Source organism: Crinia signifera, chromosome 2 (genome assembly GCF_055691185.1).
Source record: "Crinia signifera chromosome 2, ASM5569118v1, whole genome shotgun sequence".
NCBI classification, from domain to species: Eukaryota; Metazoa; Chordata; class Amphibia; order Anura; family Myobatrachidae; genus Crinia; species Crinia signifera.
Genome location: NC_139218.1, coordinates 104012251 through 104038066, shown reverse-complemented (window position 1 = coordinate 104038066; position 25816 = coordinate 104012251). Strand labels below are relative to the sequence as shown.

Here is a 25816-nt window from a genome sequence, read left to right as displayed (position 1 = left end):
CATGTTGCCAGAAACTAAAGGACTCCACAAAGTATTGCCCAACCTTTAGTGATTCTGCTTCAGGTGACGGCCCCCTCTCTCTGCTATCCTACGATACTTCTCCTTCACCCAACTTTCCCATTCTTAGTATTCCCATTGGAGTATTTATTCCAGCCAAGATTCATGTTAATTGGAGACAACTGTAAGTCCATAATGCCCTAATGTTTGTTTACCTCCGGCAGCTCCTCCTCCTGAATGCTGCTATTGGCCACCTAGGCGGCCAATAGCGGTATTCGGGAGGAGGAGCCACCGGAGGTAGACAAACATCCTCCAGTTTCTCCTCTGTAGTCCGGCTTCGTTCGCGTGAATCGGTTTGTTTTTCTTCTCCCCTGGATGCTACTGGAATGAAGAGGACGTGATCTACGCCGAAAAACCCTGGTAAGTATGGTTTCCTTTCACAGGTTCCCCTATGGATTTCTTCATGACCGGAATGATGGACGGATGGACGGAGGGCTACCTAGATAGATAGGTAAGTATCAGTATGAAAGGACTCCATGTGAAATAAAATGTTATTATTCTGATATCAGTGTCAATTTGTATTACAAGTTCCAGCGGGTCCTTTAATACCCTGCATGCTGGGACTTGTGGTTCTCCAAGTCCCCGCATGCGGGGGAGCCTTGCTGGGACTCATACTTCACCAGCAATATACAATCAATTTTTCTGTCTTTTACACTTTGATCAGCCCGGTACCCACAGCCCAGGGGTACCGGGGACAGTACCTGGGCAGGTAAGTTCTGGAGGGGGGGACCCCTTCATTGGGGGGGTCCCTACTCCCCCAGGACCCCTGCCCATGATGACTGGTAGGTAGGGATGAATGCTGTGGCCAGGGGGGCCTGGTGCTGGTTTTAAAAAATACGGGGAGCCCAAACTTGTTTTGTTGCCTGATTTTTTAAAACCAGCACCGAATTTGTATTTAAAAATACGAATGTGTCGGCAAAAATACGAATCCATACGCCATCGGAAAATACGAATCAGTCAAATACGACTAATTACTAAATTTTCCTCCGGAATACGAATTTGCATACGGTAATAACATCCTTATGCATTTGTATTCAGGAGTATTAAGAATACAAATACGAATTTTCGTATTTGTATTCTTCGTAAATTTCCACCTTTTTGTTTTTAAATATGTACTGGTAATCTACACAGCTTTTCTAGATGTAGCAGAACACATGAATGTTTCTTATGAACTGCTCAGTGTAAACAAGCACATCTCCTTTCCTGTCACAGAATGGCTCACCCAAAATGTATAAGCCTGGAGAGGTCACTGCACGCACTGTCCTGAATGTTTTTGGCCCATTGGGACACGGAGGTCGTTATATTCTGGATAATCGAAAGGTATAGTCTTCAAATATTTTCTAATACATTGTGTGTGTGTGTGTGTGTGTGTGGGGGGGGGGGGGGGGGGGGTGGTTTGGTGCCGGTTTTGTATATAACAATATATACGATCTGAACAATATCATTTATGTTAGCGCATACATATTGGCCCTGATTCTGGTTGACTAGCAAGCAGTAGTATTACACTGCTTTGCGAGCCAACTAAAGTCGTCCGTATGAATGCCTGCCCCCCCAATGGATGCTGAATGTCCCCACAGGCCTGCGAATGGATGCTTTGCATAAACATCCATTTGCAGGCTTGCATGTGGGCCCGAAATCATTCGAACTATCAAATGATCTCTGAAGCACTCGCTAATCTAAATTACTCTCTGGTGACTTAGATTAGCGGCACCCTGCTCCGAGAACAGGGCAGGCAGCTGACATCTAGTGAACTCAGCTACCCGCCCCCAGAATGCAGGACGCCACCCCTTTTCACATGGGGATGCCCAACACCCCTTGCATGCCTACTGCATGCCCCCCCAACTGCGAGCACGCCCGCAGAGAAGACCTGCACGTGCTCATTTTCACTTATGCACATGCGCAGATCTTAAACATCAGACCCCATTGCAAACTTGCAATGGGCCGATTAGATCAGAATGAACCCCATTGTCCAGTGTGTGTGTGTGTGTGTGTGTGTGTGTGTGTGTGTATAATATCGTTAATGACGATTGTTAGCGACCCCCTCTGTTGTTGGTACATTGAGCTCAATCTGACAATCTCAGCGACTGCATGTACGGAGCAGGGGGCGGGTGATGTCTCAGACCGATATTGTGAATAATATCAGTCAGTGTATATGCACCATATCGTTCTACCACGGCACTAAACAAATACTTTTTTTGCTATTAGCTGTTAGTTTTATATGTAATGCAGTAGCAGACTTTAGTTTTGTGTAACTTTGGGGGAGATGTATCAACCATTGGATAGCGATAAATTGAAGTAGTTACCCAAAGCAACCAATCAATTTCTAATTAAATATAATTTTGCATGAGAAATGACATAAGCTGATTGGTTGCTTAAGCTGGTTACACAATTGATGTAATTATATATCGGTTATGAACTATATATTGTCCGATTCTGCTCTCCATGTAGTCATTACCACGATCATAGCATTGGGGATGCAGCATGCCCGGCAAATGACCCACAGGATTGTGAAATTGATGGTACCCATTAGACGATGTGACTGACAAGTCAGTCTGATCTGTTGAATCGGATGACATATATTGGTGCAATTTCTCCCCTTTATCTTTCTTCAAAGATAAAGGGGAGAATTGCCACATTTAGGATGGAAGCCTTTTATTTCCAATTAAGGTAAACCTTGGGCTCTGATAAGTCACTGAATAGAGATCGAAGAATTCAATCATTAGTGTTATTTATCATTCTCAATATTTTACAGACAGGGGCTGTGGATCAGGAGTTTTACAAAGATTGTGATCTGACAATTGGCGCTGTAATCGGTGCATGGGGACGAAATATAATCCTATGCGACTGTGATGAATTTACCAAGAATTATTACAGAACGAAATATGGAATTGGTGAGACAACTAGGCAAATGCTGTACTATATACTTACTCCCTGTACGGAGTAGTCATATGTGATACATATAATTCATGTCTAGCACCACCCAGGGGCAGGTCTAGCACCACCCAGGGGCAGGTCTAGCACCACCCAGGGGCAGGTCTAGCACCACCCAGGGGCAGGTCTAGCACCACCCAGGGGCAGGTCTAGCACCACCCAGGGGCATGTCTAGCACCACCCAGGGGCATGTCTGCTTGAAATAATATTATAGAACTCTATCAGTAGAGGATCTACAATGTATTTCAAGTGGGTGAAGCTACCAAATATGATATCTGCAAGATTGGCAGAGAGTGGAGAGAGTTAAGCCAGGTACACATTGGAGTGATATTGGCCCAATATGTCATTTTTCGAGGAATCGGAACAAGACATTAGGAATTTTGTTCAGAGTTTACGCCCCAATAAACAAGTGCCCATGGTCGCTAACAATGTTATCTGGTCGGCGTAGCTGCGAAGCCAGGAGCAGGCCAGCCATGTTTCCGGTCGTTGCAGTGGCGTGTGATGGCAAAGGAGCTGCCACGGCTCTCTTCCCGAGAGGTCTGGACATGCCTGCATTGTCTGGACCGCTCCCTCAAAACAATCGGTCACCCCCCCCCCCAATGGTCTGTTGCCGCCTCCCGCTGGCCCTGAAACAGCGATCACCCTTGATTGCAGGCCCTACAATGGCTGAAGCTTTTCAGGACTACTGCTAACACCACATATACAGTATATATGTATGTATCTCTTATATTTACTGCAGTACCATTATTGTTAAATATATACCATTATAAGAAATTGTGAAAATCCTCTGACAATGGCAGTTATTGGCGGAATGTCTGTAAATAAGACTTTAATAAAGAGTCCTCATTGTCAATGAATATAAGGCAAAGCACAACTTTAATGTGTTTCAAAAATGATAATGTTGACACGATGTTCAGAAGCCAGGAAAGCCACATACCTCCCAACAGTCCCGATTTCAGCGGGACAGTCCCGATTATCAGGGCCTGTCCCGCTGTCCCACCCGCGGGCGGCAGTGTCCCGCGGTGAGGGGGGGCTGTTGGGAGTCCCCCCTGTCGGCTGCTAAACAGCGGGGAATAAACGCTGTGCGCATGCGCACAGCGTCTATTCCCGCAGCCAGGGGGCTGGCGGCATGGCTAGAGGCTCACAGAGCCTCTGGGTCATGCCCCCATAGCGGCAAAATGGGGGCGTGACCTCACGGGGAGCCGCGAGTACAGGCCGCGCCCACGAAATTAGGCCACACCCCCGAAATTTCCGCCACGCCTCCAGCGCGCAGCAGCTGCGTCCCGCATCGGGCTCGGCAGAAGTTGGGAGGTATGAAGCCAGGACCTATTATGTAACACAGGAATTCACTTTACCAGATTAATATTGATTAAAGACAAAGCTACACGATGTTTCTCAAATTCAAAACCAACAATGCATCCTTATTATGATATCACAGTACTTACAGTATTTTCTAGATTTGTCATAGTATTGCTAAGCCATTGTTGAAAGTCATTGTAAACTCTTTCAGAATGAAATGAAACTTATTTTTACATTAAATATTAATCTTTATATTACAAGAAAAGTCTCATCTGAAAATATATTTATAAAATTTGTTAAATGTAACATGATCAAAAGTTTTAAAATATTTCTAATAGCAATAACCTGTAATTGTAATGCGGAACACTAGGTGGCACACTATTTACATTTATCTGTCCTGTAGGATGTTGTACATTTTCTGAAAGCATGCACTGTAAACATACTGTTAGCCAGTTTTACACATTCTGATATTATCTGTTCCCTGTTGTTATGTTTTGCATTACCGTAAATACTGATTAACATAAATAATGTATTATACACCAAATTTATTTCCTATACCCTGCAGCTCTTTTGTCGATAAGGCTCTCGGAGCCCTACAGCTGCAGACTACTGACATTCTTTTCAAACAATTTAATCTAAATGTCAAATCATTAACCCTTAATGTGATCATATATGCCGTGATGGCTAACATGGCATTTTCAGATTTTGCATAGGACCCAATTCATGTATTGAAATCCTCTCAACTGTCCCGCTTTTCGAGGGAACGTCCCAGTTTTTTGGGACGTTCCCGCATCCCTCTCGGGGCCGGCAGTGTCCCGCGGCAGAGGGGGGGGGGGGGGTCAGTTGGGAGTCCCCTCCGTCCTGCAGCCTGACGGGATGTGAAAATAGCCAGCAGCTCCCAGAGCCGCTAACTATGCCCCCATAGCAGCGAAATCGGGCCACGCCCCCATTGCCCAAAGGAGAAATAAAAAAAGTGGGGCACTCTAAAGGTACACAATATAATAAAAATTTACTAACATACACACACAAAAACAATACATATATTAAAAATATAATATACAGTGACCTGAATGCTAATATATCTTCAATGTTCAATTTTAGCCAAGAAGTATGTTAAGTCCTTTTAATTAGACTGTGAGTGAACTAATGGGCCTGCTTAACTGGGGCTCAGAGCGATCTGGGCTCCATACTCAGATGACTGGGTATACCAGTTGAATGACTTTGGGCCTAGTGCCCAGATCACTCTTATTCAACTGGGATACGGTCGAATTGTTGACCCCAACTAGGTCGACAGTCATTAGATCAACACCGTTGACTAGTTCGACAGGGGTCTTGGTCGACATGGGTGTAGGTCAACAGGGGTCTAGGTCAACAAGGGACTAGTTCGACAGGGGTCTAGGTCGACACATGCGTTAGGTCAACATGGGCTCGTTTTTTGAGCTCACATGTGCCGACAGGCGGTATTTCATGCCCTATCATCCACTAGGACGTGTTGGGAGAATAAAATAGTGTGCCGAGCGTAGCGAGGCACTGTGCCCGAAGCATGGCAAGCGCAGCGAGCGTTGCGAGGGGATGCGGTGCACTTAAAATTGTGTCCATGTCAACTGTGTTGACATTCAAGTAAAAAAACAGTCAAAAACCCATGTAAACCTTTTGACTGTCGACCTAACCCATGTCAACCAAATGCATGTGTCGATCTAGACCCCTGTCGACCTAGTCCCTTGTTGACCTAGACCCCTGTCGACCTAGTCCCTTGTTGACCTAGACCCCTGTCGACCTTCACCCAAGTTGACCTAGACCCCGTCGACCTTGCTGTATGTCAACCCAATGGTGTCAACCTAATGACCGTCGACCTAGTTTTGGTCGACCAAACGATCCCAACCCATTCAACGGGGACTTAAACTAATAGGGCCTTCTTCCTCCTACTGATACCAAAGGCCTAAGGCCTTATTCATGCCCCCGGCCTGATACCCGCCTATCATGCGCCCACGGCCTAGAACCCGACTGCCCCACGGATACATACAGATGACCAGAGGTTGGGATGCCAGCATTTAGAATACCAATGCAGGGAATTCCAACAGGGGTCAGGTAAGTATACTTACAGTACCCTGTCCCCCTAACCCTTCCTTTCTGCAGGCTAACCCTAATCCCCCACATCCTGAGCCTCCCCACTAGCGGCTAACCCCCAACCCAGATACCCCATTGCCACCTAACCGCCTTTGCTGAGCATCCTAAACCGAACCCCTCCTACCCTGCAGCCTAAATCCATCCCCCCTTCTAAGTGCCTAGCCCTAAACCTTCCTCCCTGCAGCCTAACCCTAAACCTCCCTCCCTGCAGCCTAACCCTAAGTCGTCCCCCCCCCCCCCGTGCATAACAGCTCATCCCCCCTTTCTCTGCCTATCACTAACTTGCCCTGGCATACTTACGTTCAGCATCCTGGCAGTCGGGATTCCGATCCAGGCATCCTCATTGGTGCCAGTTTCTGGTGCAGGTCTCCTGGCGGTATTTGGGATGCTAGTTGTGGCAGGCTTCACCAATGGCCTATGTGTACCGTTGGGGGGCTGCTGTGGGATGTCTTGATGCTTCTTTCACTTACCATACAGTGCAGCCTTCCTGTTCTGCGTTCTTCTTCCACTGGCCCGATTTTCTTCTTCTAGCCGGCACCTTTTTATCTTCCATCTTGTGCCCTGCATCTTCTGGCCTCTTTCATAACAACTGGAGCTCTGCTCCCAGCTTCTGCTGCCATGCTTCTTTCTTCTCTTCCTTTTGGGGTCTGTTGCTATTGCTGCGCATCTATGCAGATGACAGAAAAAGGTTATCTGGTTGATAGAACTATAGTAAAAAGATAGACAGTCAATAGGTCCGCCACAAATGGTTGACATGCAGAAGGGTCGACAGGGTTAAAAGATTAAAGATTGATAGGGTCAAAAGATTTTCAGGTAGACAGTGCTTAAGGTTGACAGGCTCAAAAGGTCAACACACATGTGGTCGACACCTTTGTTTTTAATCATTTACTATACATGGACTACGATTCCAAGTGCAGTGGTAGCAGAGAGAGGCACCATGTATGAATTGAAGTGAAGCAAACCTGTGAGGGTACACTTTGCTCCTGAGGAAGCTGGAAGTTCCAGAGAAACGCGTTGAGCCTAAAACAATATTGCTGATTACATCCTGCTGCAGAGAAGTGACTTGGTTCGTTTTATCTCCCTTGAAATCCCTCACCACCACTTGGACATATCGTTTATGGGTTACAGCATCATCCCTAATTTCCAAGACAAGGAGGACGTTTTTTCATTGGGACCCTTGAGCCTTTGAAATCATAAGGCATACCAAGAACCGCAGTTGTCACACTCCATCTGGCAAACAGAAAAAGCACCAGAAAGAAAGGATGGTAATATAAACAACAGCATATCACCTCTCCCCACTATATCGGGACTATTGGTATTAATACCTCAAAGCAAATAGCTAATTGATTCACATCTTTACGAGATAATTATAATAATTTATATTTTTTACTTTTCATAATTGTTTAATGTATGTATATTTTTCATATGTTTTTTATATAAAAAAATCTTAAAAAGAACCGTGTTAGTAATTATTAAGACAGCAAGCGCTGGCACACCTCCATTTTCTAAAACTATAACTTTTTCGGGGTCTTGACAAAACCCTGTGCCAGCTGCTAATAATTGCGCAACACACACCACTTGTTTTCTTCTGTGAGGGTACACACTAATTAAATTAATTGGCTCAGATGTTGTGAAATTTACAAAATGACACATTAAATGACAATATGTGTGTCAACTGTTTGACCCTGTTGACCTTTTGTACCTGTTTTACTCTCTATTTTTGATCCTGCTGACCTTGTCATGTTAACCTATTGACCGTCTATCTTTACTTAAGATCTATTAAACCACACCTGAGAAAAAGAGTAAAAATGGCCCTGCTAGTCAGAGATTACAGTGTCGATTACAGGACCTCCCAGTCCTTATCTGTCCCAAATGTTTTGGTACTTGTTTCCTAGCACGGCGGCCACGATTTTAATGTTATGCCATCATTTTGATGCAATCAAAACTATTTTTAATTGTACATGCACCCTAATGTGTGATTACTATGTTATATGCACCCCCATTGTTAACGCCACCGCCACTATGAACGCCAACCCGAAGCGTGGCGAGTTCAGCAAGCCCGCGAGGGGCGGCGGTACGCTTCCTCCGACCATTTCATACCCCCACTATCCACGTCGGCGTGGAGTTGATTTAATATAGTGTGGCAAGCACAGCGAGCCACAGAGCCCGAAGCGTGGCGAGCACAGCGGATAACTTCACGCTCGCCATGCTTCAGGCTCGGTGGCTCGCTGCGCTCGCCACACTATATCAAGTCAACTCCACGCAGACCTGGATAGTGGGGGTATGAAAAGGTCGGAGGACACGTACCGCCGCCCCTCGCGGGCTCCCTGCGCTCACCGCACTTCGGGTTGCCGTTGACAGTGGGGGAGGGGGGGTGGGTTGCTTTTAAAATAGTAATCACCCATCAGTGTTCCTCTACAATGTAAAATCGGGTGTAATCGCGTCGCATCGCATGCCATTGTAATGGCCGTCCCAAATGTTTTGGTACTTGTTTCCTAGCACGGCGCCCACGATTTTAATGTTATGCCATCATTTTGATGCGATCAAAACTATTTTTAATTGTACATGCACCCTAATGGGTGATTACTATGTTATATGCACCCCCATTGTTAACGCCACCGCCACTATGAACGCCAACCCGAAGCGTGGCGAGTTCAGCAAGCCCGCGAGGGGCGGCGGTACGCTTCCTCCGACCATTTCATACCCCCACTATCCACGTCGGCGTGGAGTTGATTTAATATAGTGTGGCAAGCACAGCGAGCCACAGAGCCCGAAGCGTGGCGAGCACAGCGGATAACTTCACGCTCGCCATGCTTCAGGCTCGGTGGCTCGCTGCGCTCGCCACACTATATCAAGTCAACTCCACGCAGACCTGGATAGTGGGGGTATGAAAAGGTCGGAGGACACGTACCGCCGCCCCTCGCGGGCTCCCTGCGCTCACCGCACTTCGGGTTGCCGTTGACAGTGGGGGAGGGGGGGGTGGGTTGCTTTTAAAATAGTAATCACCCATCAGTGTGCCTCTACAATGTAAAATCGGGTGTAATCGCGTCGCATCGCATGCCATTGTAATGGCCGTCCCAAATGTTTTGGTACTTGTTTCCTAGCACGGCGCCCACGATTTTAATGTTATGCCATCATTTTGATGCGATCAAAACTATTTTTAATTGTACATGCACCCTAATGGGTGATTACTATGTTATATGCACCCCCATTGTTAACGCCACCGCCACTATGAACGCCAACCCGAAGCGTGGCGAGTTCAGCAAGCCCGCGAGGGGCGGCGGTACGCTTCCTCCGACCATTTCATACCCCCACTATCCACGTCGGCGTGGAGTTGATTTAATATAGTGTGGCAAGCACAGCGAGCCACAGAGCCCGAAGCGTGGCGAGCACAGCGGATAACTTCACGCTCGCCATGCTTCAGGCTCGGTGGCTCGCTGCGCTCGCCACACTATATCAAGTCAACTCCACGCAGACCTGGATAGTGGGGGTATGAAAAGGTCGAAGGACACGTACCGCCGCCCCTCGCGGGCTCCCTGCGCTCACCGCACTTCGGGTTGCCGTTGACAGTGGGGGAGGGGGGGGGTGGGTTGCTTTTAAAATAGTAATCACCCATCAGTGTGCCTCTACAATGTAAAATCGGGTGTAATCGCGTCGCATCGCATGCCATTGTAATGGCCGTCCCAAATGTTTTGGTACTTGTTTCCTAGCACGGCGCCCACGATTTTAATGTTATGCCATCATTTTGATGCGATCAAAACTATTTTTAATTGTACATGCACCCTAATGGGTGATTACTATGTTATATGCACCCCCATTGTTAACGCCACCGCCACTATGAACGCCAACCCGAAGCGTGGCGAGTTCAGCAAGCCCGCGAGGGGCGGCGGTACGCTTCCTCCGACCATTTCATACCCCCACTATCCACGTCGGCGTGGAGTTGATTTAATATAGTGTGGCAAGCACAGCGAGCCACAGAGCCCGAAGCGTGGCGAGCACAGCGGATAACTTCACGCTCGCCATGCTTCAGGCTCGGTGGCTCGCTGCGCTCGCCACACTATATCAAGTCAACTCCACGCAGACCTGGATAGTGGGGGTATGAAAAGGTCGGAGGACACGTACCGCCGCCCCTCACGGGCTCCCTGCGCTCACCGCACTTCGGGTTGCCGTTGACAGTGGGGGAGGGGGGGGTGGGTTGCTTTTAAAATAGTAATCACCCATCAGTGTGCCTCTACAATGTAAAATCGGGTGTAAGCGCGTCGCATCGCATGCCATTGTAATGGCCGTCCCAAATGTTTTGGTACTTGTTTCCTAGCACGGCGCCCACGATTTTAATCTTATGCCATTGATTTGATCGCATCGATCGCCTCACATGCGACCAGATCGCATGCGATGCGATCGATGTGATCAAAATGATTTTTAATTGTACATGCACCCTAATGGGTGATTACTATGTTATATGCACCCCCATTGTTAACGCCACCGCCACTATGAATGCCAACCCGAAGTGTGGCGAGCACAGCGAGCCTGCAAGGGGCGGCGGTACGCGTCCTCCGACCATTTTATACCCCCACTATCCACGTCGGCGTGGAGTTGATTTTATACAGTGTGGCGAGCACAGCGAGCCACCGAGCACGAAGCGTGGCGAGCACAGCGGATAATGTATTCCGCGTCCGCTCGCCACGCTTCGGGCTCGGTGGCTTGCTGCGCTCGCCACACTGTATCAAATCAACTACACGCCGACGTGGATAGTGGGGGTATGAAAAGGTCGGACACGTACCGCCGCCCCTCGCGGGCTCGCTGAGCTCGCCACGCTTCGGGTTGCCATTGATAGTGTGGGGGGTGCTTTTAACATAGTAACATAGTAATCACCCATCAGGGTGCCTGTACAATGTAGAATCGGGTGTAATCGCGTTGCATCGCATGCCATTGTAATGGCCGTCCCAAGTGTTTTGGTACTTGTTTCCTAGCACGGCACCCGCGATTTTAATCTATTGCCATCATTTTGATCACATCGATCGCATCGCATGCGATCTGGTCGCATGCGATGCGATCGATGTGATCAAAACGATTTTTAATTGTACATGCACCCTAATGGGTGATTACTATGTTATATGCACCCCCATTGTTAACGCCACCGCCACTATGAACGCCAGCACCAAAGCGTGGCGAGCACAGCGAGTATACCCCCACTATCCATGTCGGCATGGAGTTGATTTTATATAGTGTGGCGAGCGCAGCGAGCCAGAGGCGTGGCGAGCGCAGCGAGCCCCGCGGAGGGGGGACGCGGATATCTTCACATGTATTCCGTGTCCGCTCGCCACGCTTCGGGCTCGGTGGCTCGCTGCGCTCGCCACACTATATAAAATCAATTCCACTGGTGTGTGTGTGTGCAGCGTGAGGAGTAGTGGCACTTTCTTCCTGGTAGGAACATGGAAAACAGAAACTAGCTTCAGGTAGCTGACTGTTTCTAGAACTGATGCGTAGAGTCTTACCCAGTGGTCTTCTCCAGGGAATCCTGCAAGGGGATATGGGTTTCACTGCAACTTACAGGCAGGTCGCGACCCACTGTCCGGGTTATATGTACTAGCACTAAAAGAGGTATTGGAGCAAAGAGCGAAGCGGACTGTAGTTAGAGGATCACTCTGATGACCATAAATATTGATCTTACACTGGTGATCAGGAATACTAGACTTTTATTGATGATTTTGAATATCAGACTTGCACTGATGTTCTGCAATAGATCATCAGGAATGATGAAGTACTCCGCAGAGCCGGCCTTAGGCATAGGCAAACTAGGCAATTGCCATGGGCATTTGGAATACCTAGGGGCACCAGCAGCTTCTGCTGATTAAAATGATATGCAGCATGCCTATATTCTGTGTGTGAGTGAAGCTGTATCTGCATATGAAATAGTGTATTCATGGAAATCAATGTAACATAGCATTCCGTATGCAGATACAGCCACAGTCGCACACAGAATATAGACATGCCACATATCATTTTAATCATTGGAAGCTCCTTTTGTGTGCAAATAAGACAAATTTTCAGCAAAAAAGGCACCCAACGTTAGCAGAACTGGCCAGGAGCTGCATGGCCTATTGAGGCAAGATGTATGAGGAAACATCTGTATACAAGCAGAGGCAGAGGTCACAGTGTTAGTGGCTGTGCGAGTGCTGTCTGTGGGTGGGTTGGTTGTGCAATAGTTCTCGCATATGTGTAAGGGGCATTATGTGTGTCATGTATAAATGCATTAATAATGTGCGACATATGTGTAACAGGCATTATGTGTGTCATGTGTATAAGGGCATTAATAATGTGCAACATATGTGTAAGGGGCATTATGTGTGTCATTATGTGTATGAAGGGCATTAATAAAGGTTGGCATAATGTGTAAGGAGCATTATGGTTATAAGGACATTAATAATGTGTGTCATGTGTAAGGGGCATTACTGTGTGGTATTATCAGGGGTGCAGAGAGAAGGGGTAGGGGGTACAAATTACCCAGGTCAAAGTCTGATGGAAGGGCCCAGTGGGGGCCCCGGGCCCCCTCCCCTTAAGTGACCGCAGCAGCTGCAGCTCTTCTCCTCTGCCCAGCACACACTGCTTTGTGCTGGGTTGCAGTGTGTGCTGGGCAGTTTTTCTAAGGGTATAATGTGAATAATGTGAGGAGTAATGTATATAAGGTAAAGTGGTACTATTGTGTGATGTAACGTTAATAAGGGACACCATTGCATGATATAATGTGAATAAAGTGGCACTACTGTGTGGCATAATTCGAATTGGGGGTACTTTTGTGTGGCCATGCCCCTTCCCAGCAAGAACACACTGTTTCTATTTAAAATATTGCGGGTAGGAGCACCAAAATGATGACTGCTATGATGAGGGTTGATGGTGCTGGGAAAGGAAAGCAGGGTCAGAGGCAGAACTAGTGGGCACCAGCCAAAATCTTGCCAAGGGCGTCATTTAGGCTAGGGCCCGCTCTGAAGTACTGATTACTCAAAGGAGCACAGTTAAAAGGCTAACATACAGAGCTGTGTAACTTATGGCCCTGGGAGCCTGACACTGGGAGATCTGGTAGCTTTATACCGATGACAAAGGATTGGTTGGGGGTTTCCACTGGCGCTCAGGCTGTGTGTAGTTGGTCAGAAACTGGTCAGCTGACAATAGGTAAGATGGCATCATCCAATTCTGTTAGTCTGGCAAGAACATCGCACACAGAGGACCCAGTCCCAATTGCTGTGACTACTGAGCCTTGCCAATAACACGCTGACATACTACCAGAGCAAGTTAGAAATGGGGTTAAGAAACGGGGCTAACCTTAGTAGCATCCCCAGAGGCCATACTTCAGTACCACTTCTTCTCTCTGACCTAACCCCCATTGCCCCACAGCCTAATCCTCCCTGCAGCCCAAGTTCAGAGCCGTTTCTAGAGGCGGACAAGCCGTGCAGCAGCCCGGGGCGCCGCACGGCTTGTCCGCCTCTGAAACAGCCAGGGCGCCCGGCAGTCTCCTCCAACGCCGCCGTAGCCGCCGCCTCCTCCTCCGCCGCTCTGTCTCCCCGGCCGGCCCGACTCCACGCACGACACAAGAAAAGAAGCAGAGGCTGAGATTTCCCTGGAGAGGGGAGGGGAACGCATCGTGCGTCTCTCCTTCCCCTCGCTCACGTCACTGGGCTGCCGCTGTCAGCCAATCAGAGCTCGGGCGCGAGGTATGAATGGCTGACGGCTCAGCTCAGGTACACACTGAAGGGGAAGGAGAGAGGCACTATGCACTCCCCTCCCCTCGGAAGCAGCGGCAGCAGAGGGAGAGACAAAGTGAGTTTGGCATTGTGGGGACATATATTTGTGTCACTGTGGGGGCATATATGTGTGGCACTGTGGGGGCATATATTTGTGTGACTGTGGGGGCATATATTTGTGGCACTGTGGGGGCATATATTTGTGTCACTGTGGGGGCATATGTGTAGCACTGTGGGGGCATATATGTGTAGCACTGTGGGGGCATATATTTGTGTCACTGTGGGGGCATATGTGTAGCACTGTGGGGGCATATATTTGTGTCACTGTGGGGGCATATATGTGTAGCACTGTGGGGGCATATATTTGTGTCACTGTGGGGGCATATGTGTAGCACTGTGGGGGCATATATTTGTGTCACTGTGGGGACATATATTTCTGTCACTGGGGGCATATGTGTGGCACTGGGGGCATATATTTATGGGAGATCTGGTAGCTTTATACCGATGACAAAGGATTGGTTGGGGGTTTCTGTCTGACATATATTTCTGTCACTGGGGGCATATGTGTGGCACTGGGGGCATATATTTGTGTCACTGTGGGGGCATATGTGTGTCGCTGTGGGGGCACTGCTGGCACTGTGGGGGCATATACTTGTGGCACTGTGGGGGCATATGTGTGGCGCTGTGGGTGCATATTAGTAAACGGCATCAGTTGTGCAGCAGCGGCACATGGGGCATAATGTGTAATGGGCATTACGATGTGGGGAGTATTGTGTAATTGCCATCACAGTGTGGGGTCTAATGGGCATCACGGTGTGCAGCGTAATGTGTAATTGTCATCATGGTCTGCGACATAATGTGTAATTGTCATCACGGTGTGCGGCGTAATATGTAATCGTCATCACAGTGTACGGCGTAATGGGTAATTGTCATCACGGATAAATAGTGTATAATGATTTAAGTAGCCTGTCATTGTTTGGCCTTGATCTGTGAGGCGTACTAAGTCACTTTGTGGCCTTCAGCCGGCCAACTTAAGTGCGGGAGGACAATAACAATTCCTGCAGTAACCAATGTCTGGCGTCTGGTCATGCAGGTTGCAAAAGTGTGTTATAAGGTAATTGTTTTCCTGCTAGACCACGCCTTATATTAAGCCACACCCCCTATTTCGGCGCGCGCCTCAGGCGCGCGCGCAATTTCTATGATACCATGTTATGTTTTTTTTTTGGGGGGGGGGGGGGCGCATTTTTATTTCTTCGCCCTGGGAGCTAAATTGTCTAGAAACGGCCCTGAGCCCAACCCTACCCCCCCCTCCCCCCAGCCTAACCCTAAGTCCCACGCTACTGCCTAACCCCCCTTCCCCGGCCTAACCCACCCCACATATTAACATTCGGCATCCCAAAAGTTAAGATTCAAAATTCTCATAGATGTCGGTATTCTGGTCTCGTTCTCCTGGCAGTAATTGGGATGTCGGTGTCGGTATTGTTAACACCTGCCAGGATTCTGAATTCTAGCATATTATCTTCACTTCTCCCAGATCAAAATCCCTAATATTCAATATGACCACTATTTCTTTTATCTCCCATGATCTTGGTGCAACACTTGGCTCTGCATTATACACTGCCATTTCCACCTTAGAAATACAGTATTAGCAGTATGCACACTTTTATTACCAAAGACTCATGGAAAATCAGAGCAAATGAGATTTCCTACATCTCTGTAGGTAAATGTATTGTATTTTATTGATTTTATACTAGTTAAAAGCCCATCAAAATGATGGCTTCTGCAATTTACTTTCACTTTGAGCTGTGACAGTTTTTATCCCATAAATTTCACCACACCCCCAATACCTACAGTATCTGCTCCTACCTCCAACCTCTGTCTTCATAGCTCCCTTTCTCCATATCCAGCAAGTGTTGAAACAGATCAGTGTCCCTGTAAAAATAACTTTCAGTTTCTGCTATGAAATCTTTTAGCACAGGACACAGTACATTAGGAGTTATTTGGCTGTCGAGTGGCCTCTAGTGGTCACTGGTAGTATTTCACCTCATAGAGGTGAGGAGTACTGTAGTTAGACTTTTATATTTAGAGATAACAGCATTCTCCACTGACTCGTGAATTACTTTACTGATTGACATTCATTTTTGAGCATTACATTTTATTTTGCCTTGCAGAGGACTTCACTCCGATGCAGCACACAGCTTCCCAACCTGTAAGAGTTGAAAAGCAGATTCCACCCTACAATGGCTTTGGTTCAGAGGAAGATTCGCTTTGTTCTTGTTTGGGACTGCTGCCAAAACCACCACAGCGGGATTTCATCAAATTTATGGAAAAAGACAGGTAGTGTGGCTTCTATAATTCAGATTATACTTAATGTAAACTCTCTGTACTGATCACTTCATTGGCTTGACCTTTTGTAGTTGTACAGAAAATATACAGGAAATTATAATACATACATACATACATACATACATACATATTGTGACAAGGAATCACATACACTGGATAAAGATGAAGTCTTGGTCTTTATTTGTAGCAGGCAAAACAGTTTACCAGGGAATCAGCATAAACATGTATGGGTACAGCTAGGGTTGCCACCTCTCCTGGATTTCCGGGATTCTCCCGTTTTGGGTGGCAACCCTCAAGGAGGCTTTTTCAGTCTCCCCGATTCCGGGATTCTCCCGGAATCCGGGTATCTGAAAAAGCCTCCATCCTCTCCCCAGTGGCCAGGCCAGCCTAGTACCTACTACCGCGTCCCCCGTCCGCCTCCGCAGCATGACACTCGTGTGATGATGTCATCATCTCGCGAGTCCGCCCGGCCGATGCCATCTAGTAAGGTCCGCCTTTTTTGCCTGGAGACTTCTCTTCTAGGGCGGGCGGTTTACTGTTTAAACTTGACCCTCCCCCTCCAGTCCTGACTCCTCCCCTTCCCATTCCTGACTCCTACCATTGTAAGACTGCCCCCCCAAATAATAATAAAAAAAAAAAAAAAAAAAGTGAAAGCAAAAACCCTGCATGGGGGTCTGCATTGTACACATATACATAGCACACCACAAACACACATGTACATTTCACATCACACACAGCTCACCCAAAATACATACATAGTATATCACACATATAAACACACTGTATGTGCAGCCGGACACACCAGCAGCCGGACAATGCACACACAAGGGAGCTCCAGGCTGTGGCTGCTCCCTCTCATCAGGCGACTTTATCCTGAAACCGGGCACACACCCACAGTGTCCCCGCCGGGCAGTGCTGCAGACACAGCCCACCCCACACTGTCTGTGAGCAATCAGGTTGGCAAACCACCTAATTTGCAGCCCACCAGCCTATAGGATGGCAGGATGGGGCGAGAAAGCCCCGCTATATCAGCTACTGGGTGAGAGAGGTGGCGTCATCACCTCCCCATCATCACTACAATCATTACTAGGTGCGGGTGCAGATGCGGCTGGCGGCAGTGAGGAGTATACCCCTTGCCCCCCCGCAGTGATTCCACTGGCCATGGGGGGGGGGGCGACCACCCGGTTGCCCCCCCCCCCTTAAATCCACCCCTGCCACACCCCCACCTATCACCTGGGCAGCTATTATAGCACCAAAACCCTCTCAGTGAGGGTCAGATTTATTAAGCTCGGTGAAGTTTTTATCACCGGCCAATCAGCTCCTAACTGTGAGGCTTGGTTTGAAAAATTACAGGTAGGATTGTGAGGCTGATTTGCCGGTGATAAAAACCCAGACACTTTATCACTTCACCGAGCTTAATAAATCTACCCCTGATAGAGGTATGGGACATGCAAAGGAAAAAGGAGGCTACTTTAAAAAAGGGTACTGTATAATTGGATCAACAAGTGAACAAGATAAAATTATATAAGGTCACGTGGGGGGGCGATAATAGTTTATATTGCTGCTGCTTCTGCTCTAAAACCTGGACTGGAACCTCCACATTACTTTCATGTGAAAAGATGCTATCCCTTCCACAATATTAATTTGCGTTTTTAAATGTAAAACCTTTTTTTCGTTCCAATTATTAGATTCCCATTCTAAATGGAATATTTTGAAGCTTACTAATAACTAGCTGACATACCAGGCTCTGCCCAGTGATAGATAACCATGGCATGTGTATTTCATAGCATGACTTCATATCTGGATAACAAAGCACATGAGCTATTGCAAATGATGTCAATCAACATCACCAGAATAGACCATTAAATAGTCCATTTATATGTAGACAGGATTCTCAAAATCCATCTACTTTTTGGTTTATCTGCAACTGATATGGTTTCTTTAAGTTTGCAACTGCACTGCTAAGGTGCCCATACACGGTACAATTATAGTATACAATGTGAACTAGATCGCATCGCATATGTTTTGCAATGCAATGAGATGAGATCTAGTACGAAAAGTATGTGCAGCACATACTTTTTGAGCTGTGCGATGAGATGTGTGAGAGGAGCGCGCACCTCATCGCACCCAGCAATTGTACGTGTATGGGGACCATTAGTAGTAGGTGGCTCATTTGGATGAGGTTGGTTTAAATCATTGCAAGACTACTTCAGTCTCTTCTACTGCAGTAGTGATCTGACTTGTATCCTAGGACACAGCAACTAAACAAAGCACTCACCATTGGGATGCCTGTGGCATCCACGATGGCCCCATTGCAGAGGACAAGAAATCTCCATCCTATGACGGAGAACCCTGGCCTCTCCCCACTCCCTAAACAGTGGGGACACGTCTCCGTTTTTCCTAATGGTGCTCATTGTGGCCCCCTCCCTGTTCCCCTTCCGGCCCCGAAATCAATAATGTCTGATACTGGTACCGTATAATGTGACGAAGGACCCATTTGTGTATACATGCACAAAGTACAAAATCGGTACTTTGCAATAATGGATGCAGGGGTAAGCGCACGTCAATGATCTCCACAGTGATAAAAGAAAACAAATGTAGTCATGTGTTCTACTAGAAGTTGTAAGGTGCTATTTGCGGTTATCTTTTTTTGTTTGCTAGTATATGCCAGAGTGTATGGAGTATAATTAACAAAGGTGCAGGTTTTTAGAAGTGGAGATGTTGCCCATAGCAACCAATCTAATTCTAGCTACTGCTAGATAAAGGTTAAACTCCATGAACACCAATACTTTTTTATGGCTGATTGGCTGTGTCTTATCTTGGAGATAATACAAAGCACCGATTGGCTGTCCAACTATAAGCAAACCCTACTAGCTTATTTTACTGTATCTCATTGCACTGCTGGTGGTTTGTGTTATTTGTGTGTTTTATTTAGTGGTTTTTTTTTTCCAAATCTCATTGGTCTGCATTGGATTGAGCTGGGAATGAGGGAAGGGATTAAGTATTCTTTAAGTGTTCTCTGGTAATTATTTGTAATTCTTCTGTTTAGGTTTATTACCAATAGTGCATTTTTTTATCTACTAATACAGTGGCACAGTATTTATAAGGGAGCAATATTTAAAAATAGGGTGCTAACTTATTCTTGCATTACCAGATAATATTTACAAGAAGATTCAGTTTTAATTATTATTACCTTGGTATGAACAGCATCGGTTAGCTTATCTCTAGGACCATAGGCTTGTTCGCCCTCGTTCTCTGGCATATTTATCAGTGATTTCTTTCAGAACACTGGAATCAGTGTGGATGTTATCGTGCAGCTGCTTTGTTTGAAAATGTGCCCTTTTTATTGTTTTGGTTTTCCCTATGAAGAGCTTTTGTGGTATCTCTTGATACATGCATTAACCCTATATTGCCACTTATTAACCATGTATAAAGGCACACAGTACTTGCTTGTTTGAGGATTTAACACTCAACTTTGTTCTCATTAGCAGTCGTACACCACCAGTAAATATCAGACATAATATTAGGAATTTTATTCCTCTATACAGTATACTGTACATATGCCCAATTGTTCCGGTCACTAAGTGCGAACATATAAATTCATTATTCATGTTGTTTATTTTGGTGTTTGCGGCCACTTTGTAATACAATTACCTTGCTGAGTGAAGTTTTCTGGCTCACATTGCTGTGGAAAATGTATTGACTGACAAGTACAAGTGGCCTGGTTTGGCTTCGGGAGTATGCTTCATATTCACATAATACAGTACAAAGACTATTATTTTTGTCTCTTTTAAACTTTTGTCTGCTCTATTTTTGTCAGGCAGACCTCATGGCTAAGGCATTTTTAGTGTTGTTTAGAATATGCCTACTGTACTAGCTGACAGAACTGAGCTTTATCTTCTGACTCATCCGACAGTAGACTCTGGTGTTCATTTAGAGCAGACAGGCGGCGTAAAAAGTGTGTGATTCCCTTTTTGATAGTACAACAGCTTTTGTGCTTAGCACACACGTGCCAATGATCACTGGTGGTCTGTGATTATTTTGAGACCTCTTTGTGGCTGACTATGTCTACGTCCTATGCACTTTAGGCCTGATTCAGAGATGTGTGCGATGGTCTAGTGATGGCGGCTGCAGACAGTGGGCGTTTGTGGAAGGCAAAGTGGGAGTGTCGACTCAAACACAAGTATGCTAGAACCATTTTGGGGCATATCACAGCTTTTACATGTGATCCATTCCGTACACAATAATAAAGTCTTACTTCAAACAGCCATGCTGCTATCAGCCGATGTAGGTCCACTGTCTGCTTCTGGTACAATAGCAGTGGATGTGTGACGTCTCCAGTGGGCAACTAAATACAAATCTCAGCGGCTGTGACATTTGCATATTCCCAAGAGCCGCTGAGTAGTAAATTACCGATGGCATACATCTCTGATTCCGAGGGATTATTCAGACCTGATCGCTGTTTTGAGAAATTGCAGAGTCCTGTGATCAGATAGCCACCTCCCCACCAGAGAGAAACCCCGCCCTGTGCAAGGCTGCAAATCGCTTCTGAAAATCAGGTTGATCGGCGGCTAGCTGCAAGTCCATATGCGACTCACTCACCATCAAATGGTTTTCCCAGTGTGTGTGTAACCCAGAACCTACTCTACCTGTGCGATAGAAACAGGCTGATCGAGCCTGGAGCTGGAGCATTTCTCCCTGACACTCCCAGACAACGTCCAGGCACCACCCACAAATGCCAGCTACCTGTCAGTCAAACAGCTTACACATTGCGATTTAAAAAAATGACAGCTTTTTGTCACTGTTTGGCATTGCCCATGTGTGCTGTGATCGGTACAAATGCGCATTCATTAGATAATAGGTCACTGTGGAAATTCGCACCACATCGATCAGGCCTGAATAACCCCCAGGCTCCTTGGTGCAAAGTCATGGATAAGAGCGAGCTGTGTGTTTCCGTTCAACTTTATCCAATAATTAGTACCAGTACTAAATATAATATTGTTGTATTATTTAATCTTAAATAAAGTAAGGGTATTATATTTGAATTTATCATGTACATTGCTGTATAGTGAGTTGCAACATGCAGGCAAGTTATCATTGAAATTCCACTTTGACAGACCGCTGTAAAATGCAGCCTGTGTGCACAGTCCCCTGCAAACTAAGGAAATGGCTAAAAGCCTTATATCAAAGATGAACACCTGTATTGGGTTTCTTCTTTTTAACTGTTTTCCTAACTGTCACACATTGTACTGCCTTGATCATCCCAGTGTCCTAATGCACATTCACACTGCCGTCCCTTCTGTGACGTCTATACACAATGCCATCATTTCATGGCCTATACACACTGCTGTCATTTCTGCTCCTATACACACCAAAGCCATTCCTAGGCTGTTATCTTTGTGCCTATACACATTACCGTTATCTTTGTGCATATACACATTGCCGTTATCTTTGTTACTATACACACTGCCGTTATCTTTGTACCTATACATATTACTTTTATCTTTGTGACTACACACACTGCCGGTATCTTTGTACCTATACACATTACTTTTATCTTTGTGACTATACACACTGCCGGTATCTTTGTACCTATACACATTGCTTTTTTCTTTGTGACTATACACACTGCCATTATATGTGTGCCTATACACACTGCCATTGTTTTTGTGCTTATACACACTGCTGTTATCTTTGTACCTATATACAATGCCACTATCTCTGTGACATACACACTGCTGTTATCTTTGTGTCTACACACACTGCCGTTATCTTTGTACCAATACACACTGCCTTTATCTGTGATCCTATACTGTACACATTGCCATTATCTTTGTGCCTATATACACTGTTATATCATCATCCACCATCCTTTACATAACCATCACACTACAAGAGCAATGATGTCACAAATGTACAATATCGGCTTTTCCTCTGAGGCATGCAGCTCTTGATCAGCTTACAGTACTGTACTACCTCTATCTGCTTGTTTTATGGCACAAAGTAAAAACTGCCATGTATATCAAGCAATCAATGTGTCCCTTCATGTGGCTATAAAACACATGCAATGCCCTCATATGGGAATTAATTACCTTAATTAGCAAAGCAATTTGTTTGGGATCCAGATTTTTGGAAAGAGAGACACAAAAGACCATCTGTTCCTAATTTCCTGGGACCGTCTGTGTTTTTAAATGTTTATTTACCGTGTTACCAATACAATGGTCCTGTTTGCAGACTGGCTGGCTGAGCAGTGTCTATACCTCATTATGCTGTGTGCAATATTCTATATGCAGCCAATAAAGTTGAGCAAAAAAGGCAACAATTGTTGGAGTATAGTGTGCAAGGAACTAAGGGCCTTATTCTAGTTTACTCTTTCTGACAAAATCCTTCTTAGTTGGACAAAACCATGTGCACTGCAGGTGGGGCAGATGTTACTTGCGCAGAGAGAATTAGATTTGGGTGAGTTATTTTGTTTCTGTGCAGGGTAAATACTGGCTGCTTTATTTTTACACTGCAATATAGATCTCACTTTGAAGTAAAACCCCACCCAAATCTAATTCTCTCTGCACATGTTACATCTGCCCCACCTGCAGTGCACATGGTTTTGTCCATCTAAGAAGGATTTTGTCAGAAAGAGTGAACTAGAAATACCCCCTAAATGAGAATGTTTGCTTGAGTTGCATACAATATATCGACAGCCACATCGACATTCATATAGTGTCCACATGAGAATGTTGACATAGACAGAATTTGAATGTTGCCCATGCCAACATTCGTAATGTACATTAGACAATGATGAAATATCAACATGCTAGAATGTGGACATATCGTCCATGGTGGCCCAGTGGTGACTTGCTCTTATAGCATCACTTCCAGTACAGGCCTCTGATCCTCTGACCACCAGGTGAGTATTTCTACCTCTATTCCTTACCCTAATCCTTACCCCTATCCTTCCCTTTAGTGCAAAACCCTAACCTCCCCTTCTTTGCCTAATCCTAATGACAGCTGTGACAAGGATCACAAACACAAGGTCTCAGATTATGATATTTGTTCAATCCACATGCAGTCAGTATTACAGGCAGTAGGCTCTCTCAGCATAGCAGACTCTTAAAAGGCTCCAATAGTCCCTATGCTAACACCCCCGGCCTATCACTCCGGAAGATATTCCACATCAAGAGCAAGGTGACTCTGCTGTGGAACACGAGGTGCTGCTGATTACACACCTGGGATTCTGCTACTGCTACCAACACCTGGTCTGGATCCTTCACATTACTTTCATGTGGGGGAATGCTGTCTCTGCCACACTACGTATTGTCATAACTACATTTTAACATAACTGTCACTTTTGAGGTGTAAATATTATGAATGTCGACATTGTTATTGTCGACCATTTGACTATGGGGATAATTCAGTATCAGTTGCAGTTTTGCTAAAATAACTGCAGTTTGCATGCTGGAGCCCACACAGCGTAAAAAGGTCTGCCCTGCGATAACAATTACATTACGACCATATCACAGAAAGTGCAGTGGCCGCAGCGATAAGGGTTGCCCCCTGCCTTCACAGCCATCTTTTGGGTTGTAGCGGCTGCGTGTGGTGTTATGCAGGCGCACCGAAAAATGGTCCAGACAGGCTTCTGTTGTCCAGACAATGCCTCCTTAACGCTGTTGAGAAAATCACCTGATTTTTGCATTTCTAGAACTGATACTGAATCAGGCCCAATATTCCTATTTTCTTGTATGGTGAGCAAGGTCAGGAGGATAAAGCTGCATCTCAGTTAATGTTCAGGCATTGGGTAAATGGTGTCCGCACTGAAATTTAATAATTATAGTTCCCATAACAGGCTTTTAAGTGTGCCACAGTACCAGTGCACAGAGAGACAGACAGATATATAGAATTTTTTTTTTTCGCAGGTACTGTGCATGTTCTAAAAATAAATCTAACTTCCCAATCATTTCCCTCTCATTAGGAATGGCCTGGAAAGCAATATTCTAAGGTTTGTTGCAAAACTTATCACTGACAATCCAATTGATAAAGAAAGAAAGTTCATCATCTCCTATTTCCTAAGTGATGACACCATAGTTGTTTTTGAGCCACCACAGCGAAACTCAGGTATTATCACTAAACTGTTTTATCATCATGTATATAATAAGTTGAAGAGTGTGTGTGCATGTCTATCACATTGAGAAGACACCATAGCACTCAGAGCTGCCAAATTCAGCAACAAGGTACCTCTGGACCTGGTGGTATGCACCTCACAGCCGTTTTTGGGAAATTTCACTTAGAAATGTAAAACACACCAAGGTTCAATTTGCCTTCATTGATGATCTGGAAAAAGATTGATGATCTGGGAAACAGATGACGAAGGGGCTTAGCAAGGGTGCCGAAAGATCACAGGGAGCCACTCTGCCATCCGCTCCCTCACCCGCCCAGCTCGCCCTTTCCCCCGCCCAATGACTCCTGTGTTCTGACTCCTGCGCCACCCGGCCATAGCTCACAATATCAGCTGTGTGAGCCACGGCCAGGTGGCGGAGAAGTCAGGACACAAATTCAAGTTCTCCCGCTTTGCAGTCCAGCAGCCAATCAGGAGCAGCATTGGTGGCTGCTGGACTGTGAGCACCTATTGGCTAGTGGTCTAGCGGGAGACTTGAAAATAGCGGCAGACAGCAGGGCAATGCACCTCTCTCTCTCTGCCTGGCTGTCAGAGCGAGCTGATGCAGTAGGATTTTACTCTCCCCTTGGCAACAAGCAATTTCAGTCCCCCTTGGCAATGAGCTTTTTCAGTCCCCCTTGGCAACGAGCACTTTCAGTCCCCCTTGGCAACGAGCTATTTCAGTCCCCCTTGGCAATGAGCAATTTCAGTCCCCCTTGGCAACAAGCAACTTCAGTCACCCTTGGCAACGAGCAATTTTAGTCCCCCTTGGCAATGAGCTACTTTAGTCCCCCTTGGTAACAAGCAATTTCAGTCCCCCCTGGCAACGGGCAATTTCAGTCCCCCCTGCCAATAAGCATGTAGGCAAGTGGCACTTATGTGTCATATGTGTAATGGGCATTACGGTTTGTTATATAGTATGTAATGGGCATTACAGTTTCCTATAGAGTATGTAATGGGCATCAATTGTGGCCTCATGTGTAATTGGCATTCCGGCCTGTGGCTTTATGTGTAATGGATATTACAAAGTTCCCAAAAATGTTAGGCCGTGCCCCCTTTTTGCCACACAAGAGCCCCGCCTACTACAAATGGGGGGGGCACAAAACATGCCCTTGCTTCGGGCACCGTGGCACCTAGCCACACCACTGACCACACTTGATTTATTTTC

At 46.1% G+C, this 25816-nt stretch overlaps 1 protein-coding gene across 1 annotated transcript in view; it reads left to right on the top strand.

Annotated features, from left to right (window-relative positions):
* Nucleotides 1–25816, top strand: part of EFHC2 (EF-hand domain containing 2) — an 86333-nt gene that overhangs the window by 17578 nt on the left and 42939 nt on the right. The window contains exons 6-9 of the mRNA XM_083172666.1: nucleotides 1270–1377; nucleotides 2810–2948; nucleotides 16325–16490; nucleotides 24466–24608. Coding sequence (XP_083028792.1) covers nucleotides 1270–1377; nucleotides 2810–2948; nucleotides 16325–16490; nucleotides 24466–24608 — 556 coding nt within the window. The remainder of the gene's footprint in view (nucleotides 1–1269; nucleotides 1378–2809; nucleotides 2949–16324; nucleotides 16491–24465; nucleotides 24609–25816) is intronic.